At 44.0% G+C, this 23,848-nt stretch overlaps 2 protein-coding genes across 5 annotated transcripts; one reads left to right on the forward strand and one right to left on the reverse strand.

Moving 5' to 3' along the window:
• Positions 1 to 445: 445 nt before the first annotated feature.
• On the forward strand, positions 446 to 12,848 carry LOC138961613 (procathepsin L-like). Of its 4 annotated transcripts, XR_011454248.1 has the most exons (9): positions 447 to 560; positions 2,565 to 2,776; positions 3,907 to 4,049; positions 4,731 to 4,922; positions 6,831 to 7,022; positions 7,676 to 7,841; positions 9,986 to 10,197; positions 11,438 to 12,633; positions 12,688 to 12,848. XR_011454248.1 is itself a non-coding variant. In XM_070333283.1 (8 exons), the coding sequence occupies exons 2-7, from the start codon at positions 2,626 to 2,628 to the stop codon at positions 10,189 to 10,191; spliced, it is 1,050 nt and encodes a 349-aa protein (XP_070189384.1). In that variant the 5' UTR covers positions 447 to 560; positions 2,565 to 2,625; the 3' UTR covers positions 10,192 to 10,197; positions 11,438 to 12,848. The 4 variants fall into 4 exon arrangements, 3 of the variants coding, with proteins under 3 accessions (XP_070189386.1, XP_070189384.1, XP_070189385.1); XM_070333283.1 differs by having other exon boundaries at positions 11,438 to 12,848; XM_070333284.1 differs by lacking the exon at positions 447 to 560 and adding an exon at positions 1,714 to 1,863 and having other exon boundaries at positions 11,438 to 12,848.
• On the reverse strand, positions 12,795 to 23,848 carry LOC138961612 (uncharacterized). Its single transcript, XM_070333282.1, has 3 exons — positions 23,237 to 23,848; positions 21,635 to 21,871; positions 12,795 to 20,694 (listed from the first exon to the last, which is right to left on the reverse strand). Exons 2-3 carry the CDS (start codon positions 21,850 to 21,852, stop codon positions 17,964 to 17,966), a joined length of 2,949 nt encoding a protein of 982 aa, XP_070189383.1. The 5' UTR covers positions 21,853 to 21,871; positions 23,237 to 23,848; the 3' UTR covers positions 12,795 to 17,963.

The raw sequence follows: 23,848 nt of genomic DNA on the forward strand, positions 1-23,848 counted from the left end.
GGGAGCTTTTTTTTGCAGTGATTCTTGACTGGTCCGATACATTAGGCGCCAAGGCTCCTAATATATTTTATATATGGAGCAGTCAGTTGGGAATTTTTCTGTATTTAAATTTTTGCTGAATGTCTATCAAAGCCTAACGGTTCACTAAAGAGAGAAGAACTAGCAAACACAAAATGAAACTTCTTCGCCAGAAAACAAGCTTGTTATCGTCATGAAACAGAATGAGGTGGTTTTTGGGATTTCATGTCACAACATTCATGGCACAAATGCGACTCACGTAACAGAACAGACAACCGGTTTTGTTCACGGATTTTATTTGTCAGACACAGTCAGTTCTGAGAATGGAAATGATACACACAGAACATGCATGTCTCGACTCGCAACCTTCCTTCAACCAATGAGTTAATTTCTGGCGCCTGTGATGTGGGCGTATTGTTGTTAGCGTTGTTTCCCTTCGTTGTCTGACGTCACTAGTCATGTGACTTTTCGATCATATGACCCAGGATAGGCTCGTCATTCTTCGAGAGAAACATCCTTTGTGCGGACGACGAACTTCGCAGGTAAGTTACGTTGTAAACAGTGGTTTTCCTGACGATTGTTTAAGTTGTTCTTCATAGCTCTTAAAGCATCCAGTCACGTAAGAGAAGTAATATCAACGCCGTTGATAGCAAAACAACAAAAGTTTGTTCAGGTAAAATTATGAGACCAACTCGCTTGTGTAACCTGGCCAGGATCAGTGGTTGTGGTATGTATTATGTAACAAATACGTACTTCAGTTTCACCGCGCAAAGACGCCTTTATCGATCAGCATTTTCAAGCATACTGGTGCTGAAGGTGCCAAGTATTCCTGTAATAAGAATATGAGATGGAAAGTTATGCGAGTTTCAACACATTCAGTTGACACCAGAGAATAAAATGGGGCAAAGGTCCAGAGCAGATCGAGAGGGACGCTTTGAACAAAGCATACTTTGTTTGATCTTCTTCTTCTTCTTCTTCTTCTTCCCGTGGGGGACCGGATCCAATTTCTTGGATGTTGAAGGTCCCGCGGGATCAAGTGTAACACTCCCAGCACTGCGCTTTTCCTAGCATTTACTCCACACCACAGATATGTACACTGACAGAATTCACGTGAGTGTAATGTGTATTATCAACTGTCAGTGTCAGTGCTATATATATTTTTTTACATATATGCCTAAAATTTTTTATATAAGTTCAAAGCGTAACAGAGCCTAACCAGTGACGTTTATTGCACATTACCTTTATTTTACACACCAGAAGGCACGGTTTGTTGACGTAAAGTTGAACTGAATTGAATAATCTGGATTTTCAGTTTTAAGAACTGTCAGTGTTACAGCATGTTAGTAAATGGCTACAGGTTACACTCCGCCCAGCAAAATTTGCCTGGTGAAACTGAAAGCTAAACAAACCACCACGCTATGAGCTGGCAATGCTTTTGTGTCTATTGAAATGCTTATGTGTCTATTGAACCGGAGGGAGGCGTGTTTGTGTGAGTGGCTGTTGCACTCTAGGACTTTAGGAGGTGTTGTGACTGTGGCACAGTGTGTCACAAGTAGGTCAGGTCATGTGATTTGCTTCCTCAATGCAGTCACATGGGGGAACAGCTTGGCATTGCATGGCTGTCACATGACCAGGATCTATCATGAGATTCCATTGTTTTCATACTTCATGTGACCATGGTGGCTCATCCTTACTATAACTTGTTCAAGCTCAGTGGGTGTTCATGTGACGGTGGTAGCTCATCCTTATAAGTCTGCACTGTTACCTGCTGTTGAAGTGTCTCATTGAGCATTCGCTGTGAAGAGTCTGAAGGAAAAGGTTTACATTGAATCAAGTGATTGGTTTGTACGTAAAGCACTGGGAGCTTCTGTTTCTTACTGTGTGCAACTATCCACAGTCATTGTTTCTGTTATCTAGAGAATAATCCACTCCAAAAATCAAGAGTTACTCACAACTAACTGTTACTGTTAGCTAGAGACTAATCAATAATCCACTCCGTAACTCAAGTGTTACTGTTGACTAAAGAATAATCCACTCAACAAATTAAGTGTTTCTGTCAGAGAATAATCCACTCCGCCCATCAAGTGTTAGTGTTTCTGTTAGTGTAACTTTAAGCTAGAGTATTATCCACTCCACAAGTCAAGTATTACTGTCAGCTAGAGAATGATCCACTGTAAAAATCAAGTGTTAGTAGTGTTAGCTGGAGAATGATCCATTCTGAAAATCAAGTGTTACTGTTCCTTGTTAATGTTAGCTAGAGAATAATCCACTCTGTAAATCAAGTGCTACTGTTAGCTAGAAAATAATCCCCTCCAAAAATCAAGTGTTGCTGTTAAGTATAGAATAATCCACTCTACAAATCAAATGTTGCTGCTAACTTAGAAATAACATGTTGAATACGCTTTATATTGTCAGTTCTTAGAATTGGCCATCCTGCAGCTTTTGTTTTACTTTAGTTTTAGTGCTCAATACGCTTTATGTCATCATGTCTTGAAAATGATCTGCAGCAGCTTTAGTATCTGACTGGTGAATCTTTCATTTTTCAGACAACATCACAGTAAGAGAAATCCTCTGCCACCATTGACTGAAAATATTTTGAGCACCATCATGCTGCGAGAACTGATCCTGCTGTGCCTGACGGTGGTGTCGGCATACGCTCTGCCCAGCTATGTGACCCGCTTTGACCTCGCACGCGCTCCCCTTAGGCTGCGATTCGACCCCTATGAAACCACATGGCAGCAGTTTAAGGCAGAGCATGGTAAGTAAGCCTGGTTTCGTTTGAAATGTAAAGATCCGATAGCATGGCAGCAGTTTAAGGCAGAGCATGGTAAGTAAGCCTGATTTTATTTAAAATGTAAAGATACGATAGCATGGCAGCAGTTTAATGCAGAGCATGGAAGGTAAGCCTGGTTTCATTTAAAATATAAAGATCCGATAGCATGGCAGCAATTAAAGGCGGAGCATGGTAAGTATGCCTGGATTTATTTAAAATGTAAAGATACGATAGCATGGGAGCAGTTTGAGGCAGAGCATGTTAAGTAAGACTGGTTTCATTTAAAATGTAAAGATACGATAGCATGGCAGTAGTTTAAGGCAGAGCATGGGAGGTAAGCCTGGTTTTGCAGGCCTGAAAATGGCGAGTAGAAACATGTAACTTGGTGAGGCCAACAAGAAAACTATGTCTGTTTCCGGTAACCCAACCAACCCTATTTTTAAGCGCCGACCCTAAAGTTTTTTTTCGCTTTTCGCACACAAAAAACCACCAAAAATACTAAACAAAAACGGGAGGTAATCGGTCGATGAAACTTCACAATCGAAGAGACCTGTCACACCCTCATTTTTCAGACACACACACACATACACCACGACCCTCGTCTCGATTCCCCCCTCTATGTTAAAACATTTAGTCAAAACTTGATACTGATAGTATTGTTATATTTGTCCGCTCAATTTGTATATATATTAACTGTCTGATTTGTTACCTTTTTTTGTTAAAGTTATATCTTTGTTTCAAAGCCCTCTGGGCCCAAAACAATAAAATACTTGACTTGACTTGACTTGACTTGACTAAATGTAAAAAAACGTTAACAAAACATAAGAAAAAATAAAAAAAATATTTAAACCGACCGACCCTATTTTTTTTGGCGATGTTACCGGAAAGAGACATATTTTTCTTTTTGGCCTGAGTAGAAATGTTCATCTTCTCGCCAAATGTTAAAAAATCGAAAATATGACAACAACAAAACCCTTTACATTTCAATAGCTGCATGGCACTGTAAACCTTCAAACTTAGTGGGTTTTCTTTTAATTGATATCAATCAAGGCACTCTACATTTTTTAGTCATTTTTAGTTTTGTGACAATGACAGGCTGTTCTGTATGTTTTCAGGCAAGAAATATCTGAGTGAAGAGAACGAAAGCGAGAAACGCAAAGTGTTCATTGACAACATCCACACCATCGAACAGCACAACTGGGAGTTTTTCAAGATGAAGAAGTCTTACTACCTGGGCATCAATCAGTTTGCTGACATGGTACGTTCATCTTTCACTTCCAAGCGCACACGCTCAAGCTGTAATGTTCACACACATGTATACACGTTCACACGCTGATATTCACACCAACAGAAACAGGCTCCAGTAATATTCTTGCACTCTCACACAGCACACGAGCACACACTCACACACCGCATGCACACACCTGTTTAATGTAAACAGAGCAATACAACTGGTAATATTTCAACATGGAGAAGCATACTTGCGGGATTGTAGTGTGCAACCTTTTTCTCAACTTTGACCCTTGCATCTTATTTAGTTATTGACCTTGTGTGAGACTGAAGAAAAGTAGACATACATGTACCCACATCACTATAAAAGAAACATAGGGCTGTTCTCAAAAACGTGCTGTTTCTGTGACATGGAATGTGGAGATAGACATTTTTGTTGCCTACTGTGCAATTTAAGTTTACTGGCATTGGGCAGTGAGTAGATGTCTAAAACAAAACGAGATAACAATAAGAAAATACTCACCAGAAAACAGCAACAAGACTACATGAAGAAGAACTAGTTTCGACTTTTCGTCTTCGTCAGCACAAGTTACAAAAACAATAAGCTACAAAGAAGAGTTGACCGAAAAATAAAATGTTTTGTCTTAAACAGTCATTTTGTGAGAATGAAACAGTTGATTATACAATCATGTTGTTGTGGTTGTTTCAGACAACAGAAGAGTACCAGCAGTACAACAAACTGATGAAACAGCGTGCGACCAACAACAAGACCATTGAGTGCACCAAGTTCATGCCACCTCTCAACTGGGGCGCACCTGTCAGCGTGGACTGGCGCAACAAGGGCTACGTGACCCCCATCAAGAACCAGGGCCAGTGTGGATCCTGCTGGTCTTTCTCCACCGTGAGTTGTCTCCCCTTGCTATCTGAGTTATACGTCCCATGAAGAACCAGGGTAGTCTACACTCCTTGGAAATACGAGGCAAACTAATAGTACAAGAGAAGTATATATTTTTACAAAATTTTGCAACCTTAGCTTTATTTTTATTTAACATACTGCAGTCCCGATCCTGTTCCCCCCACCCCCCTAAAAAAAACACCACTTCTCTCTAGCATGAAACCCTATCATGTCCGTTGTTGTCACTAGAACGCTGGACATGAGTCAGTCAGGCGAGTGTGTGTCCTGCTGGTCTAACTCAGTCTCCCCTGCTCTCTAAGTTATGCATTCTGCAATGCACCAGGGGTAGTGTGGGTCCTGCTGGTCTTGAGTAATGTGTAGCGCCTTGAATGATTTGGTCAATCGTCTTGCCAGACATACAAGATTATTACCAATTCAGTGCCCCATATGGCTTTTTGACCAATCAGGACGGATTCTAGGTGACCTGTTAAATGTTATAACGTTCAGGCAGGGACCCTTTTTGTATATCAAGCTAAAGATTGACAAAACAAAGTAAAAATGTAAATCAACAATATCAGCGTGATTTGTTCTACAGAATGACACTTCAAATGCTGTCAGTTAATACTCTCTTTATCTAAAAAAAATACAGATAAGCGAGTTTTGTCGGTGGGTGCTTTACGGAACAGCAAGGTACCGCCCATCCTCTGAGTGTGAAATGCCGACCCGCTCACTTGAAATCTAAATTACCTAAGTTCGGAAAATCAAGTGAAATTGCGTCACTCGCGTTACGTCAAATGTATCTTTACGTCATTTCCCATCCGTCTTGAGTCGGTTCTAAATCTGTCGCTCTCTATTCAACAAGAAAAAGCGAAGCAACCGAAACGCATGTTGAACATGGTTTATCTTGTGAGATTGTTGTGTGTCAAACGCATTTGATCTGTGAATATTCATCACGTCAGGAGTATTACTCTGATTGGCTGACCCAGGTCACGAGAATTCTTTGACTGACAGGCATAATCAGGTAGGAGCGCTCAAGTTCCCATTGCGGCTGTTCTGTCTAATTCGCAGGGTCGCTTCGAATTTTATGCGGACTGTTAGCAAATGACAACAGTCATGTCTCACAAACGATATCAGCATTCGCCTAAAAGGCTCATGCTTGATAGCTTTTTTCTATGCGGACTGTTAGCAAATGACAACAGTCATGTCTCACAAACGATATCAGCATTCGCCTAAAGGCTCAGTCAGCATATTAGAAATAACTCATACTAATGTGTCCTGGCTGCATGGTAGTGGTTTGAATTTCTTGGTCCCCTGGACAGTCATGACAAACTGAATCTGTAGTGGCTGATATTGTTTTAACACAGTGTAAGCTGAGTGGTGTGTGTTCCACCCGATGGGCCCACTACACCGTCAAGACTTATATGTATTGGCTGGCATGGGTTAAAGACGGTGTAAGCTGAGTGGTGTGTGTTCCACCCGATGGGCCCACTACACCGTCAAGACTTATATGTATTGGCTGGCATGGGTTAAAGACGGTGTAAGCTGAGTGGTGTGTGTTCCACCCGATGGGCCCACTACACCGTCAAGACTTATATGTATTGGCTGGCATGGGTTAAAGACAGTGTAAGCTGAGTGGTGTGTGTTCCACCCGATGGGCCCACTACACGGTCAAGACTTATATGTATTGGCTGGCATGGGTTAAAGACGGTGTAAGCTGAGTGGTGTGTGTTCCACCCGATGGGCCCACTACACCGTCAAGACTTATATGTATTGGCTGGCATGGGTTAAAGACGGTGTAAGCTGAGTGGTGTGTGTTCCACCCGATGGGCCCACTACACCGTCAAGACTTATATGTATTGGCTGGCATGGGTTAAAGACGGTGTAAGCTGATTGTGATGTTGTGTGTTCCACCAGACGGGCTCCCTGGAGGGCCAGCACTTCCGCAAGTCGGGCAAGTTGGTCTCGCTGTCGGAGCAGCAGCTGGTGGATTGCTCGGCCAAGTTCGGCAACCAGGGCTGCAACGGGGGGCTGATGGACCAGGCCTTCGAGTACATCAACAGCGTGGGGGGAGTGGAGTCTGAGGAGGAGTACCCCTACGAGGGAGAGGTGAGGACACTGTGCATCCGGGGAGGGGTAGGGGGTGCACGTTGTTGCATGGGATTGAGAACAGTGTGTGTTGGGGGAGGGGAGAACACTGTTTTTTCAATCAATCAATCAATATGAGGCTTATATCACGCGTAGTCCGTGGGTACAGTTCTTAGCGCAGGGATTTATTTTTTTTAATAATTTTTTTTTATGCAATTTATATCGCGCACATATTCAAGGCGCAGGGATTTATTTATGCCGTGGGCACCTGTTTTTCTTTTGTTTTGGGGGGTGGGTGAGATCAGTGTGTGTGTTGTCAGGGGGGGGGGGGGAGGGGGATGACAACACTTTGTGTGTGTTGGGGAAGGGATGAGGACACTGTTTTGGGTGGGAGGATGCTGTGTGTGATTGGGGAGAGTGAGGATGCTCTGTATGGGTGTGGGAGAGGGGTGGGGAGCATGACTACACTGTCACTTAGGGGAATATCCTCACGAGGGACAAGTTAGGACACTGTGTGTGTGTTGGGGGGGGGGGGGGATGTCTTTAGAGGAAGATGTCTATTTAACAAAAATAAGGGAATAACATGGTGTGGTTGATAACAAAAACCTGCCTCATAACACTCTGTGAATATGGCAGTGTGTTTGCTGAAACTAATTGTCATGTTGTGTGGCTAGGACGACAAGTGCCGTTTCAAGGAATCTAAGGTGAAGGCTGACCTGAGCGGCTGCAAGGACGTGCCGTCTGAGTCGGAGACCGATCTGATGGATGCTGTGGCCAGCCAGGGGCCCGTCTCCGTTGCCATTGACGCCAGCCACTCCTCCTTCCAGATGTACGCCGGAGGTCAGTCTAGCTTTTCTACGGTCACTTAGGGTCAATAGACAATTATTTGGAAATAAACTCTGTCAGGATTTGCAAGCATTGTGTAAGAATTGTGCCCCGCTAACAAAACCTCATACACTGAACAGGAGACACATGGTTGACCAGTTAAAGCCACGATCGCAGGGAATAACTGACTCTGATGTGTATGTTATGCAAAGTCCAATTGATATGAGGTCTTATTCTGTTGAAAATCTGCACATGGGAGCCAAGATCTCTGCAGCAATCGCTAAAAGCATGCGTGTCAGTTTCCCACGCTGCTGTGACCTCGACCTCAAGCACAACTCACATGACCTCAGGCGAAACGGGTTGTTGCTGACACTCTGGGCAAGCTATCTAGCATTACGGCAACAAATCGTTAACTGCTATGTGTATATTTTCAAAAGAAATGGGGTCATATCAAGTGGGTACTGCATGGCATACTCCTCCGAGTCACTTATTTTTGCGATCTTGGTTTTAACTGGTCGACCATGTATTTCCTGTTGAACCATGTGTTTTCCGTTTGTCCGAGGTTTTGTAAGCGGAGCGCAACTCCCTTCCGCTTGTAAATCCAGACAGAATTATTTCCCCAAAACATCTATTAGCTGATGGAGGCTGCTACTAGTGACTCCTTCCTCCATATGTTCGCTGGAGGTGAAGTCAGGGTTAGTCTTGATTTTTTTCTGCAGTTGTGATAAGCAAGAGTGCTGCAACTTCAATGATAGAAAAAATGCTCAGCATGAGAAAATTGCCTGTCCAGGTTGCATTGAAAGCCAGAGTGCAGCAGCACTGAGCATCGTATGATAAGAGTTTGTTTGTTTGCTTAACGCCCAGCCGACCACGAAGGGCCATATCAGGGCGGTGCTGCTTTGACATTTAACGTGCGCCACACACAAGACAGAAGTCGCAGCACAGGCTTCATATCTCACCCAGTCACATTATTCTGACACAGGACCAACCAGTCCTAGCACTAACCCCATAATGCCAGACGGAGCAGCCACTAGATTGCCAATTTTAAAGTCTTAGGTATGACCCGGCCGGGGTTCGAACACTCGACCTCCCGATCACGGGGCGGACGCCTTACCACTAGGCCAACCGTGCCGGTTATGATAAGAGTAAACATGTACCTAAATGATGACATCGGTGTTTAGGTGTTTACGATGAGCCCGTGTGCGGCAGTACTGAGCTACGTACAGTAAACCCTCCCACTAACGACCTTGAAAATGTCCAGAAAAATCAGTCGTAAAAAGGAGGGGTCTTTATTGGGAGTTTGCAAAGTATACTTTTTTTTTCTCACATGGGTGGCAACTGTTTGGCTGTTCAGTCTTGAAAGTTGTGTCCGTTATCCTATTTTTGTTCCCATTTGATGTGCATATGGATAAGCATGATGTACGTGCATACATCAGCGCACAGACGGGCAGACATAGCACAATTACACACACACGCGCGCGCGCCTGCGGTCTCATAGGTAAATCTCAGTGATTGACCCTGGGTAAGAAAGTCAGTGTCTGTAACCTGGGGCAGGAAGAGTTTCCTCTCAAACATCAAGGGATACCGTCCCATAGGTAAAACTTGCTCATTGGCAAGTATGGGTCATTGACCTGAAGTCTCAGTTGGTGAGCACACACTGACAGAATACATATACAGCAATTCATTATTGAGTTGTCGTTCTAACTGCCCCTACCCAACCCCTCCTATCCCTCTGCCCCCCCCCCCCCCCCCCCCCCCCCCCCCCCCCCTACTTCGAGGGCAGTCCTTCAATTGTGACAGCAATAGGTGAGAAGATGACAACCAGGGGCCATTGGACTTGCACGCATTACTGACTACAGACTACCACCCCTAACTCTTGATGCGTGACTAATGGCATGCGTGTTCCGCGTGTGCTGGGTTAAACTTTGACACTCACTGGTTAAAAGGAAAGGTCAAAGTCGTTATTGACCCTAAATTGGTAGGTCGGTCGTCGGAAAAAGGAGGGCGTCGTTCTTGGGAGGTTAGTTAGTGTGAAAAGCATCCGTGCCGAGAAATTTGGTCGACAAAAGGAGGGGGTCGTTCTTGGGAGAGGTCGTTACGGGAGGTTTCACTGTATAATAAAAGTACACGTGTACCTAAATGATGACATCTGTGTTTAGGTGTGTACGATGAGCCTGAGTGCAGCAGCACTGAGCTGGACCACGGGGTGCTGGTGGTTGGGTACGGCAGTGATGCGGGCGAGGAGTTCTGGCTGGTGAAGAACAGCTGGGGAACCACCTGGGGCAAGGACGGATACATCCAGATGGCGCGCAACAAGGACAACCAGTGTGGAATTGCGACTCAGGCCAGCTTCCCTGTTGTGTGAACCATGGTAAATACCTTGCTTTATCCCTCCGTTTCGGGTTAAGAGAATTGAATTCAAGGTGTCTCTCTGTTTCTGGTTAAAAGAATTGAATTCAAGGTGTCTCTCTGTTCCTGGTTGAAAGAATTGAATTCAAGGTGTCTCTCTGTTCCTGGTTAAAAGAATTGAATTCAAGGTTCTCCCAAATATCTCTCTTTTCGGGGTAAAATATACTGAACGGCAAAAGTTAGGGACCGCCCTTGACAAAACCAGGCATGACCTGGGCCTCTCCAGAATGCTGTTGGTGGCCTGGAACTTCTGATGCAGCCTGACCACGACAGAATGGGACACTCCAAGTCGTCTGCCCACTTCTCGCTTGCTTACGCCGTCTTGCAGCCATGCGATGGCCCGGGCTTTGTTGAAGGTGGTCACCTTTCGTCTGGGAGGCATGGTGAGAAGATGGTGGCTAGCGGAAAATCGCGGGGCTATAAAGCCTAACTGGTGACAACAGTTCACTCTCAACACATCCCCCCTGCACGTGCATAACAAATTTTTCATCTTTCTCGCCCAGGCTTGCCCACGCGTAAAAATGGTCCATTTTTTGCAGTTTGGCAGTTTCTGTCTCGTGCCCTAGCCAGGCCTCCGTGGATCCCGAGCAAGTTTCCTGCTAACACAGCATTGCTCACACACTGGTGTGTACGGCCTGACAGCCATTTGGTTTTATAAACTTAGGAACAAGGAGTTTGGCACAGATGAAGTCAGCTGGTTTTTTCAAGGGCGGTCCCTAACTTTTGCCGTTCAGTATAATTGAATTCAAGGTTCTCCCAAATGTCTTTTTTCGGGGTAAAATAATTGAATTCAAGGTTTGAGTAAATGTCTCTCCTTTCAGGGTAAAAGAATTGAATTCCAGGTTATCTCTGGTATATTACTGTTACAGGTAAAATTAATTGAATTCAAGGTTCTATCTGGTGTCTTACTGTTTCATGTTAAAAGAATTAAATTCCAGGTTCTTTGTGGTGTCTTACTGTTTTGGGTTAAATGAACTGAATTCCAGATTCTATCTGGTGTCTTACTGTTTAAGGTTAAATGAACTGAATTCCAGATTCTATATGGTGTCTTACTGTTTAAGGTTAAAAGAATGAAATTCCAGGTTCTATCTGGCGTCTTACTTTTTCATGTTAAGGAATAAAATCCCGGTTCTGTTTGGTGTCTTTCTGTTTCGGGTTAATGAATTTAATTTCAGGTTCTATTTGGTATCTCTCCGTTCCAGGTTCAGCACACAAAAGCTCCCATCAAAGAAGTGTGATTCAACCGGTTTGCCTCTTCATCATTCTTTGGTGTTTGCAAGGAATTGCTTGTTTTTTGTTCTTCCGATTTATACATCATTACATGTCTTTATCAAAGCGGCTTCAGACATTTTTGAAGGCTTTTCTTTATGTCTCAGTTGACTACACATTTTTCACAAAAAAGATAAGCTTCAAATTTTGTTTGAGCCTTAATCATATGTCAAACATTTTTGGGGGGTCTGAACTGTTTTTTTCCTTTTCTTTTGTGCGTGTTTTTTTAAATTTTATATAATTTTTTTGAGTGTGATTCTGTTGAAGAGAAACATCAAAATCATTCCAGTGCTTCTGTTCAGGCTGTCACCTCTGTGTGCATACCCCTGGTGTGTGCTCTGTGTTTGAACTTACATCTTACAAGTAACATAGCTATGTGCTGTGTGCTCTTTTAATTCTGCTGCTCATTTCAACTTGCTTTTCAAGCTGTGCATAATGGATCTGATACTCTTTGTTACCTGAAGTTTTCTCCAGTTTTTGGCAGATCTGATATTCTGAATCTTCTAAGCTATTCATGTGAAAGGTCTACAGTTTACACTTTTATACTTTGTCAGTACAAACTGTTTAGTGAGTAAAGAGAAACATGTTTGCATTAGTACAGAAAGTAGAAACAATATTGTTTTAGTTCATGTTTTTCTGTCATTTTGGGGGGTTAATATGTGACATGGCAATCATTGTGTTTTTTTCTCTCACTTTTTTTGGTGCCTTTTTATCAATGAGCAGGGTTACTTTTGTTTGAGAAAAAGTACATGACTTGATAGGATTGGACTTTCCAAACTGCTGTTCCCATTGAACTACAGGGTATTTGACAGGATCCAAACATTGATTCTCACAGGTGTAATGCCCTACCCTGGCCAGTCTTGTAAAACATATTGTAATGCCCTACTCCGTGGCCAGTCTGAAAACATGACCGATTCTGAATTGTAATGCCATACACTTTGACCAGTATTTTTCTTCTGGGTTCTTGTTGCCGTGCTACACTGTCAGGTTAAATTTGACTAGTATCCGCAGTTGTTCAGGTTTGATGGCATCAGCTGATTGTGAAGGGCAGTATCCAATATGTGCCCATACAAAATGTAATCTCATGTAAATGTGCACATAGTGTGAATAAGGTATAAATGTGTGCATAGTGTGTGAATGTAATGCAATCATTGAGCAGTGTGAATGTAATGCAATCATTGAGCAGTGTGAATGTAATGCAATCATTGAGCAGTGTGAATGGTGAGGTGCACTTCTGTTCTGCAGTACAAAAAACTTGAGTGAATCATGTGAAGAAAAAAAGAAATACCATATGTTTTCAATATTTTATGCAGATTCAAATAAACATTTTTGTAATAACACAAATTGCAGTTTGTATGATCGTATGATTGTATGTTACATGCGATCGTGGATCTAATTTAATACAGACAAAGACTGTTATTGCCCAGCAATACCATGAATGCGTCTCAATGTTGCTTTGAAACAGTCATACACACAGAGATATGTCTTGATACATTGCCTTGAAATGCAGTCATACACACAAACTGGTCTATACGTTGCCTTGAAACTGTCATACACACAGAGACATGTCTTGATATATTGCCTTGAAATGCACAGTCGTAAACACACAAACAGGCCTCCATACGTTGCCATGAAACAGTCATACACACACAGCCATATGTATACATGTTTCCATGTTGCATTGAAACACCCAGCCATGCACACACAGCCACAGACATTCTTTCTTTCTTTCTTTGGTGTTTAACGTCGTTTTCAACCACGAAGGTTATATCGCGACGAGAGAAAGGGGGGAGATGGGATAGGGGAAAGGGGGGAGATGGGATAGAGCCACTTGTTAAGTGTTTCTTGTTCACAAAAGCACTAATCAAAAAATTGCTCCAGGGGCTTGCAACGTAGTACAATATATGACCTTACTGGGAGAATGCAAGTTTCCAGTACAAAGGACTAAACATTTCTTACATACTAAAATCTTTACAAACATTGACTATATTCTATACAAGAACCACTTAACAAGGGTAAAAAGTGAAGAATTTTATGGGTGAGAAAAGGAAAGTAAAAGGACTTTGGGGAGGCAGAAATAGAGAAGAAACAAGAAAAAGATCCTAATTAGGTTCACGGCATCGAGAGTGATGCGACCTTCTCTCAGAAGTTAGTAGAGAAGGCTCCCCCATCCACCACCCGGGGGACGCGCCTCTACGCCAATTAGGGGGCGCGAGGAGCCACAGACATGTCTCTATTTGTTTCCTGGAAACAGTCACAGACACAGCTCTATATTATCATGTTGCATTGAAACAGTCATACACACACACAGCCACATCGCTAAATGTTGCCTTGAAACACAGTCATACACACAGCCACAGACATGTCTCTATTTGTTGCCTTGAAACAGTCACACACACACAGCCACAGACATGTCGCTATATGTTGCCTTGAAACACAGTCATACACACACAGCCACAGACATGTCTCTATTTGTTGCCTTGAAACACAGTCATACACACAGCCACAGACATGTCTATATGTTGCCTTGAAACACAGTCATACACACAGCCACAGACATTTCTATATGTTGCCTTGAAACACAGTCATACACACAGCCACAGACATTTCTATATGTTGCCTTGAAACACAGTCATGCACACACAGCCACAGACATGTCTATATGTTGCCTTGAAACACAGTCATACACACAGGCACAGACATGTCTATATGTTGCCTTGAAACACAGTCATACACACAGCCACAGACATGTCTATATGTTGCCTTGAAACACAGTCATACACACAGCCACAGACATGTCTATATGTTGCCTTGAAACACAGTCATACACACAGCCACAGACATGTCTATATGTTGCCTTGAAACACAGTCATACACACACACAGCCACAGACATGTCTATATGTTGCCTTGAAACACAGTCATACACACAGCCACAGACATGTCTCTATATGTTGCCTTGAAACACAGTGATACACACAGGCATGTCTATATGTTGCCTTGAAACACAGTCATACACACAGGCACAGACATGTCTCTATGTTGCCTTGAAACACAGTCATACACACAGCCACAGACATGTCTATATTATGTTGCCTTGAAACACAGTCATACACACACACAGCCACAGACATGTCTATATGTTGCCGTGAAACACAGTCATACACACACACAGCCACAGACATGTCTATATGTTGCCTTGAAACACAGTGATACACACAGGCATGTCTATGTGTTGCCTTGAAACACAGTCATACACACAGGCACAGACATGTCTATATGTTGCCTTGAAACACAGTCATACACACAGCCACAGACATGTCTATATTATGTTGCCTTGAAACACAGTCATACACACACACAGCCACAGACATGTCTATATGTTGCCGTGAAACACAGTCATACACACAGCCACAGACATGTCTCTATATGTTGCCTTGAAACACAGTCATGCACACACACAGCCACAGACATGTCTCTATATGTTGCATCAGAGACATACATGTCTCTGGTTGCATTGAAACAGTCATACACACACAGACATGTCGCTATACACTCTTCAAAACAAGTTAAGGATCGGTTGAAAGAACGGATCTAATTATAAACAATTGCCAAACAATTAAACATCGACATAATAGTTAAAAGATTAATGTGTTTGAATTAACAAATAAACCATGAGTCTTGACCTAAAATTTTGTTTGGCAGGCAGTTATTTCCCTTTGTGGGACTTCTCAAAAGCTTCTGCATTTTGGAAGAAAAAGGGTGTTTTTTTTATAGTCCCATGAAATTTGCGGAACACATGCCAGGGCAAAAGGTTGTGATGCACGTGCTACAACAGGGTCCTGGTTATGAACATCGCTCACCAGCTTGTGTTTAAAGGTTGACACGCTGACACAACTATGCACAGTAGCACTGAACATGCCCCCGCAACTGGAAGAGTGCAGGAGCGACAACGTTCTTGTCGGCCCAGAGTCACCACACAAAGAGAGGATCGCTTCATTCAGAGGCAGGCCATGCAACAGAGAATGGCTACGGCAAACAACATTAGGCAACGCCTACAAGCTACCACCAACACTGTTGTTAGTGGTCAGACGATCCGAAACCGCTTACACAACTTTGGCTTGCGTGCAAGGCGTCCAGTCCGAGGAACAACCCTGACTGCTAATCACCGAGCAGCTCGCCGAGCCTGGTGCACTCAACATGTGAGGTGGCAACGTCAGCAGTGGGCTCAGGTGTTGCTCAGATGAGTCCCGCTTTTGCTTGGAACCTGCTGATGGTAGCATCCGAGTGTGGAGGCGTCGCGGAGAGCGCTTCGCAGAAGGCGCTGTTCTGGAACAACAGCGTTTTGGCGGAGGCTCTGTGATGGTCTGGGGAGGGATCAGCACACGTCTAAGGACACCTCTGTAACATGTGGGCAACTTGACCGGTGTCCGCTACCAGAATGAGATCCTGCAACCCCTGGTCGTTCCAGCCCTCCAAGCGATCGGCCCTCGTGCGATTCTTCAGGATGACAACGCACCTCCCCATCGCTCTGCAGCTGTAAACACCTTCATCCAGCAGGCCAGGGTCAACAGGATGCTGTGGCCAGCCAACAGCCCGGACCTGAACCCCATAGAGCACATGTGGGACGAGCTTTGTCGTCGGGTACAGCAACATCACCCTCCTACTGCCAATGGCTCCAGCAGGAGTGGAATGGAGTTCCCAGAGCATTCATATGCAACCTGATCCACTCCATGCGCCAACGATGTGTTGAATGCCTGGCACACAACGGAGGGCACACGCGTTATTGACACTGATTCACATTGTTGTGAATTCCATGTTTGAGGGTTGTCACGTTTGACACACTCTAGCTAAATTGTCGCTGCCGTGTTCGATCTTTGCTTTGTTTGTCATTACTCCTTGGTTGTTCAATTATAGAATGTTTTTAAAATGAAAGAATTCGGTCATCATTTTCACGAGTTTTCATTCACAAACACATGGGAAATAAATCTCATGTTCCCCAGGCAATAAATCCCCGGTTACCATAGTTGCAGGAAGCAGGTTATACATGGATAATCAAAAGCAAACCCAATAGAAACGCTCGGGGATTCTTTGACTTTGGCTCTTTTCATTGGCGTTTCCCCAGACCTATAGACAGACGACACTACTTTGCAAAGTTCCAAAAACAAACTGGCAAACTGGCACAAGTAAACAAAAAACAAAACTACTTCATGAAAGGTCATAAATTCATCACAAACAAATGAAACCTAGCGATATGTTTTGTCTTTTTACAAAGTCATGAAGTGCGTGTATCTGTGTTTCGATACACAGACGTTCGGAGAAACACGAAACGTCAAGTTCAAGTCAAACCAATTCAGTGACCCCTGACACAAATTATGACCCGTGCACAAGACGGGGGGCATATCGGCTTTTGTTTCATGTTTATTGACCGCGGCCTTCGGTCTTAGTCAATAAATATGAAACAAAAGACGTTATGCTCCCCCCAGTCGGACCGACAAAAAAGCTTGTCGGTCAACAACCCATCAAACATCTTATAATATGTTGCATTGAAACACACAGTCATCGTGTTGCATTGAAACACACAGTCATCATGTTGCAATGAAACACAGTCATACACACACACAGCCTTGCCTTCAAACACTACCTAGAAAACTGACAAAACTTGCCTTCAAACGTGTCAGGCGTATCATGAAGATCGGTTCCGAAGTTTACTCGGAATCGTTCTACACGCACACACACACACGACCCTCGTCTCGATTCCCAGTCTATGTTAAAACATTTAGTCAAAACTTGACTTTATGTATAATCAAAACAAACAACTTTAAAAAAACACTTCATAACTAGAAAAAACACAAACAAAATAATTGGGGGCAATTGTCCTAGAGGGCAACTGTGCGGGGGGCAACTGTCCTTTTGGGGGGAAATTGTCCTTTGGGGGGGCAATTGTCCAGGGGGCAGTTGTCCGGGGGGCAGTTGTCCGGGGGGCAATTAGCCTAGAACCATTTTCAGTATGTCCCAACTCGACAATTGCACTACGTGTCAATTTTTATCTTGTGTTTGTGTTGAAAACCCAATGTTCGCTATCACTACATATTATCAATATAACTACTAGATCTCACTCTCTCTCCGCATCCCCTCCCTCCTCCACCCCCCTCTCTCTCTCTCTCTCTCTTCCTCTCTCTCTCTCTCTTTCACAGACACACATATACGTGTATCTCTATGACTGTCAATAATTGAGCCCCAGAGTAAGTTTACAGAATTAATTCAGCCACAAAAATAATCTGACAATTTATTGTCCGGCTCAGCCACTATTGATAGCTAAAAAATCGAATATCCTGATCAGTTTTGAGAAACAAAGGAATGATGTAAAAGTTTGTGGCTGTTGAGAACACACAATCACACACACACACACACACACACACACAAACACACACAAACACCAGCCCTGTCATCGTTGAGTTCAGGACAACACATCCTCGAAGTTGATCAGATCTTTGGACGGCCAAGGGATGTCAAGGGCCATAACTCTGTCGGAGCGCCCAGGATGACACCCGACATGGTGAGACACTTGCAGACGACACAAGTCCTGAAGGGTACGCGGGGTTGTTGCTGAATGGTCTAGATACTCCACAATGTCATGGCGACCTTGACCTTGAAGTTGATTCCTGAGCCCAGAGTCCTGTTTGCAATGGAAGAGCTGTCTGCCGGAGCAGGCCCCTGCTTTGTACAAGAGCTTGACGAGAGGCATCTGTCCGTTCCGCAAGGCGGTTTTAAATGGTGATGACCAGCAGAAACAGTGAGCGACCGGTGAACAGTCGCATGGCCTCACGTGTGTTGACAAACCGAACTGAACGCACAGCTTCACCATCTGCTCTCTGTCTCCCGAACTAGTGACGGCATCGTAGAAAAGTGACTGTACTGAAAAGTGCGCTTGCGGGAGGTCCACTTTTGGCAACAAACGTGTGCAGATGTCTGACTGTCCCTCCTCAACAGCACATTGTAAGATGCCACAGAGAAACCCGTTGTCCTGGGAGCTTCTGTCTAGGTGGTCTCGCACGATGTTCCATTTGTCAGAGACAGAAGCCTCCCTGATGACAGAGTCTATAACTTCTGCGTCTGCACATTGTGGAAGGGTATTTTCTACCTGTTCCCAGTCTTGGGTATACAGTGCGATCAGTACAGCCATCTTATACTGGCCTCTGTCTGTACATGCTTGTATTAGGTTGGTGAACTCGACCTCATCTAGTATGCCACACACAATGTTTTCCATTTCATCATCTGTCAGCTCTTCGAGGCATTTGGCTGCTGATGCCCAATTATAATTTCTGGCAGCAAGGACAAAGCAAAAGCTGAAAACATCTGAGTCGATTTCTCCTGTCTTCTGATCAATCATTTGTGTTAAACTGGTTTCGTCGTCGGCAAGCACTGAAAAAACAAGGCCAGCGTTCCAGAAAGCTTGCACCAGGCACCACTCTGATAGCTTTCGAACGCCTTCCACATGTTCGGATTCAATGCGATTTTCGTGAACATCCCAGCACAGGGCACCATGAGCAGTGAAGGTACCACATAATTCATTTAACGCAGGGACAACAATTTGCCAAGCATCCTCCTCGAGAGAAACGTTCCCAACACACAACCAAAGCAAGCTCAGATCAAAGGAGTCTGACGAACGCCAAAAATCAGAATATCCATTTCTACCTGTGAACAGATCTTTCAGTAAATGCCACTTCTTGTGCTGAGTGGCAAGCTTGACAGCAGCAACTAAATGTTCATCATTTCTCTCTTGTCGGCAAAACTCGAGGACGAATTCACATTTGTCGTATTTAATTGCAGTTTGAAGTACAAAAAGGACCCCATTTTTGTCAAAATGCACTGCAGAACATACTTCCAGGAAACGTTGAAGGTTTCCTGCAATAACAGACTCCTCTAAAACACATTTTACAAAGGGCTTTTTATTTGGTGAACAACGTTCACGCAGAAGGAAGAGTCCGTGGAGGGGTTGTTCCCATTCGCGAAGAGTGTCCCGTACGCACTCCCAAAGGCCGAGTTTGAGCCAAGTCTGGAAAGCAAACAACTTGTCTCTGACTGAGATTGTGTTAGAGTATGTACTCAGCTTCAGCGCTAAAGGCCACTTCCCCTGTCTAGCAGCCTGTAGGAAGGCATATCGCCTATCATTGTGACTCGCTGAGGGATTACATACTATGGCATCAACGAAGTACCAAGCACCTTTCTTTATCGCGTGTCTGAGGGAAAAGCGACGGTCCTTGGTGCGAAGGCGAGCATCCCCGAACATGCCCACAACAATCTCCCACATCTCTTGGGCAGTGAACATGTAGAAAGCCAGGTCTGGGTAATCATCCATCAAACAAGTGTGCAGAGTGATGATGTCATGATCAAAAAAGCGTGTTCCAAGGAGAACATGTTTGAAGACTCTGCGAGCAGATGTGAACATGGAAAAAAGGCGAAGTATGACACAGACGTTGATGCTGTACAACGCTGTTGTGATGACGTCAGCCATCTCCTTCTCTGTTGTCCTAATGTCTTTCAGGATCGTCAGGTACTCGTCCCAGAGGCCATGTCTCTTTGCAGTACAGAGCACCACGTCACGCACGCTTGATTCAATGCCATCCTCTTTTAAAAGGTCAATGAGATCCTGGCGTCGTTTCCACCTGAAGACTTCCAGTACAATGCGCTCTGCACAAGCCTGCTCACATCCTTGACGAAGTAGCTCCACCGCACAGTCAAGGTGCGCCCACTCCAGGGCCTCCCTGCAGACCAGGCCTTGTTGTGCAGGCGTGAGACCCGTCTTGATCAGTTGCCGCACGCAGACCCATTGACACGATCTGATTGCTTCCTGAAGAACAAAGTCTGTGTGGTCATTGTTGTTGAAAAGTTTCACCAAACTGTGAACGTGCTCCCATCTCTCCTGACTGACGACCTCCTGGAAGACCTTGGTGACCAGTTCCTGCTTCACACCGACACGCAGAGCATCCAGCACCAACCCCCATTGGCCGTGTTCCAAGGCTGTTGTCACCACCACGCCCCGTAGTTCCAGGCCCACCCCCAGTGACAGCAGGCAAGACACCAGGGCCCACTGTCCATGTCGCAGACCTCGCTGAAGGAGAAAGTCTCTCTTCTCACTGCTGACACCAGCGGCAACCAGGTCATCAACAATGTCCCAGAGGCAGTACCTGCAAATCAGAGTTTTGTTTTTGGGTACAATACGTATCTTACCTTCAGAGAACCCCCGCCCCCCCCCTCCCCCCGCGAAAAAGTAGAAAAAACAAACAAAGTAACTAAAATTACGAACAAAGACACTGACCAGAGTGCAATCATACTTCTTGAAATATATGCAAAAATTCACATCGACAAACTTCTTCTTCTTCTTCTTCTGCGTTCGTGGGCTGAAACTCCCATGTACACTCGTGTGACGTTTTTTTGCACGAGTGGAACTTTTACGTGTATGACCGTTTTTTACCCCGCCATTTAGGCAGCCATACGCCGTTTTCGGAGGAAGCATGCTGGGTAGTTTTCGTGTTTCTATAACCCACCGAACTCTGACATGGATTACAGGATCTTGTTCGTGCGCACTTGGTCTTGTGCTTGCGTGTACACACGGGGGTGTTCGGACACCGAGGAGAGTCTGCACACAACGTTGACTCTGAGAAATAAATCTCTCGCCGAACGTGGGGACGAACTCACGCTGACAGCGGCCAACTACATACAAATCCAGCGCGCTACCGACGGAGCTACATCCCCGCCCTACATCGACAAACAAAGCATACGTTAAAAGCAAGACATGATTTGATTTGATTTGATAGCTGTTGCTTTTTGGGTCCAGCGGACCATATAGACCAAATCAGGACCCCAAAAACAGGACATCCTTGTCATCGTTGAATTAAGCAGAAAACAATCATAGCCTCATTTTGCACCAGTTTATACTTCACTCTTGAGTTCATTGAAAAACAAATATGCACAGAGCGAATATAATCCTGAGCAAATTAGCTGGATAATAGCAATATTTTGTTTTAAATAAGAAAGCTGACATTTCACCGCACAAACACAGGAAAAGAAAAAAGAAATCTATTTAATGAAACACAGAGACAGACAGAGGGAAGCAAGGCGTCTCACCTGACAGCTTTGTGTACAGCCAGGTCTCTGCACTTCTGGCTGACCCCGAGTTGCACGAACTGCGAGACGAGCCCCCACTGGCTGTGTGAGACGGCCTGACTGACAGCCACGTCTCTCTGCTCCAGGCTCGACCCCTGCAGCACCAGCTGTCTCACTCTCTGCCACTGACAGTCTCTCACTGCCTGTCGGAACGTCTCCTGTCTCCCACGCCCAGCCATGTCTTCTCATTGCGCGGCACTGAAACAAGTGATTTTGAAGAACGATTCAACAAGCTTTATTATCAGCATTATGGTATTCTACAACATAATTATCAAAAATCTTTACATAAACAAGTCTTGTGAAGCGATATCAAAGCATTTAGTCAATCTGGCGTCCTGATACTAAAATGCTACCGCAGGCACTGTACTAGAAACCCGAAAATAGTTAATACCGATGCTAGCAAAGATTTGGCTACCCGAAGACCGATACGGGTCGTGCTGCCTCCATGAAGAATACAAACATGAAGTCGATTTATGTAAGTTTCAGAATAAACTTGACTTATTTATATTTTATTTATTTCATAAAGAATACGTTGCAATTATTTTTGAATCTGTGACTACATTTTGAGTTCGAATATTTAGGGTTTAAATGAACAAATTTTGATCAATACATTTTAAGCTTCTAATCTAAAATGCAATCCCAGTGTCTGGCCTGAGTCAATGATTGTTTGACCAACATTTCAATCAATTTGATTAAAAACTTTAGTACCACATCAACTTCTTTAAAAAGCCGGATATGAAGATTAAATGTTTTGCTCGCTATGAAGATGCTTTTACATTGTGTTAATCTCTCCAAAACATAATTATCTAACGCTGAAATACTCCAAACAGACAACTGTCTTTTAATTGACGTAGGTAATTAATTAAGCAATCAAGATGGCTCCTTGCTCATCGCAGTTGCTATTTTATGTGCGTTGAAAAAGTGGTTTTTATCTTTTACAACATTACATCAAGATGGACTATAGATCCCGCACATGTTTGCTTTCACGAGCAAAGTAACCACTGGTTTTTGTTAAGTATGCACATGTCACACTCAGGTCGGCACACCTAGCGTGATTGATCTAAAGAATTCGATTATTATATGCGTCAGTTAAAAAGGCAGAAAACTAAAAATACGGCTGACGATCAACACTCACAACATACCAGCACTGTGTTCCTGTTTGAATGAACACCGGCGTTTACATAGGCCTATGTCCTGTGTCAATTCAGATCATGTGGCGGAACAACTTCGTTATTACAGATACCTTAAAGGTACGATCTTTTGTTAAGCGTACAACAACTTCGACGATAGGAAAGATGTTATTCAGAAGCATGCGTTTTTCTCTTAGTCCCGTCGCTGTTCTGCGAAAAGTTACAAATTAATTATCATTGTCTGCACACACAGAGAGAGAGAAAGAGAGAGAGAGAGGTGCCGAGAAAGAGAGAGAGAGAGAGAGAGAGAGAGAGAGAGAGACTGAGAGAGAGGTGCCGAGATAGATAGAGAGAGAGAGAGAGAGCCGAGAGCCTAGAGGTGCCGAGAGAGAGAGAGAGAGAGAGAGAGAGAGATATTTGCTCAGCTGCTAACCTTGTCTACGCTGTTTTCAGTGTTCGCGACACACCCCTGCCTTCTTTCGTTTCTTCATTTTGGCAGACCAGGAAACGCTGTTCGAAGTCGACAATCTACTTTGGAAACAAACGAATGCACAATTTCAGACACAATACGTGACAGCGCACCGTCTTGCCCGGAACCTGCACTTTACACGCTTTCAGTACAACACACGATGTCGTCCTATTCAGTCAGTGTGTTGCAAGGCAGAAACAAACTGTGTTCTCTTCTTTTAATGAAGGAAGTCAACATGTCTGCCATTCCTGAAAAATCAAGACCGCCTTCAATAAAACGGCGGTAAAACGCACACGCTTGACTAGACCGGGATATTTTCATGTCACTTGCTAGATCGTTTCGCCTACACATACACACTTTTCACACGCGCCGCTTTCAAAGGACACACTCAGTTGGCCTACTACTGAGGACCAAGTAATGAAACTGCATTATTCATAGGCGCGTGAAAGCGTAAGATTCACTTTTGTATTGTGACACTCCCCCACCTTTCCTCTTTCACCTCGAATCTCATCGAGTACAAAAACTCAAGTTTGCTTTTCATTGCGTAAACAACTGTTTACTATTATCAGTGCATGG

The sequence above is a fragment of the Littorina saxatilis genome, linkage group LG3 (genome assembly GCF_037325665.1).
Source record: "Littorina saxatilis isolate snail1 linkage group LG3, US_GU_Lsax_2.0, whole genome shotgun sequence".
In the NCBI taxonomy this organism is placed as follows: Eukaryota; Metazoa; Mollusca; class Gastropoda; order Littorinimorpha; family Littorinidae; genus Littorina; species Littorina saxatilis.

Bases quoted from the DNA above. Each gene is read 5' to 3' on its own strand.
- LOC138961613 (XM_070333283.1), top strand. From the start codon at position 2,626: ATGCTGCGAGAACTGATCCTGCTGTGCCTGACGGTGGTGTCGGCATAC. The intron at 4,050-4,730 runs GTACGTTCATCT...TGGTTGTTTCAG, and splicing joins TCAATCAGTTTGCTGACATG to ACAACAGAAGAGTACCAGCA. The intron at 4,923-6,830 runs GTGAGTTGTCTC...GTGTTCCACCAG, and splicing joins CCTGCTGGTCTTTCTCCACC to ACGGGCTCCCTGGAGGGCCA.
- LOC138961612 (XM_070333282.1), bottom strand. From the start codon at position 21,852: ATGGCTGGGCGTGGGAGACAGGAGACGTTCCGACAGGCAGTGAGAGAC. The intron at 20,695-21,634 runs GTGAGACGCCTT...TCTGATTTGCAG, and splicing joins GCTGTACACAAAGCTGTCAG to GTACTGCCTCTGGGACATTG.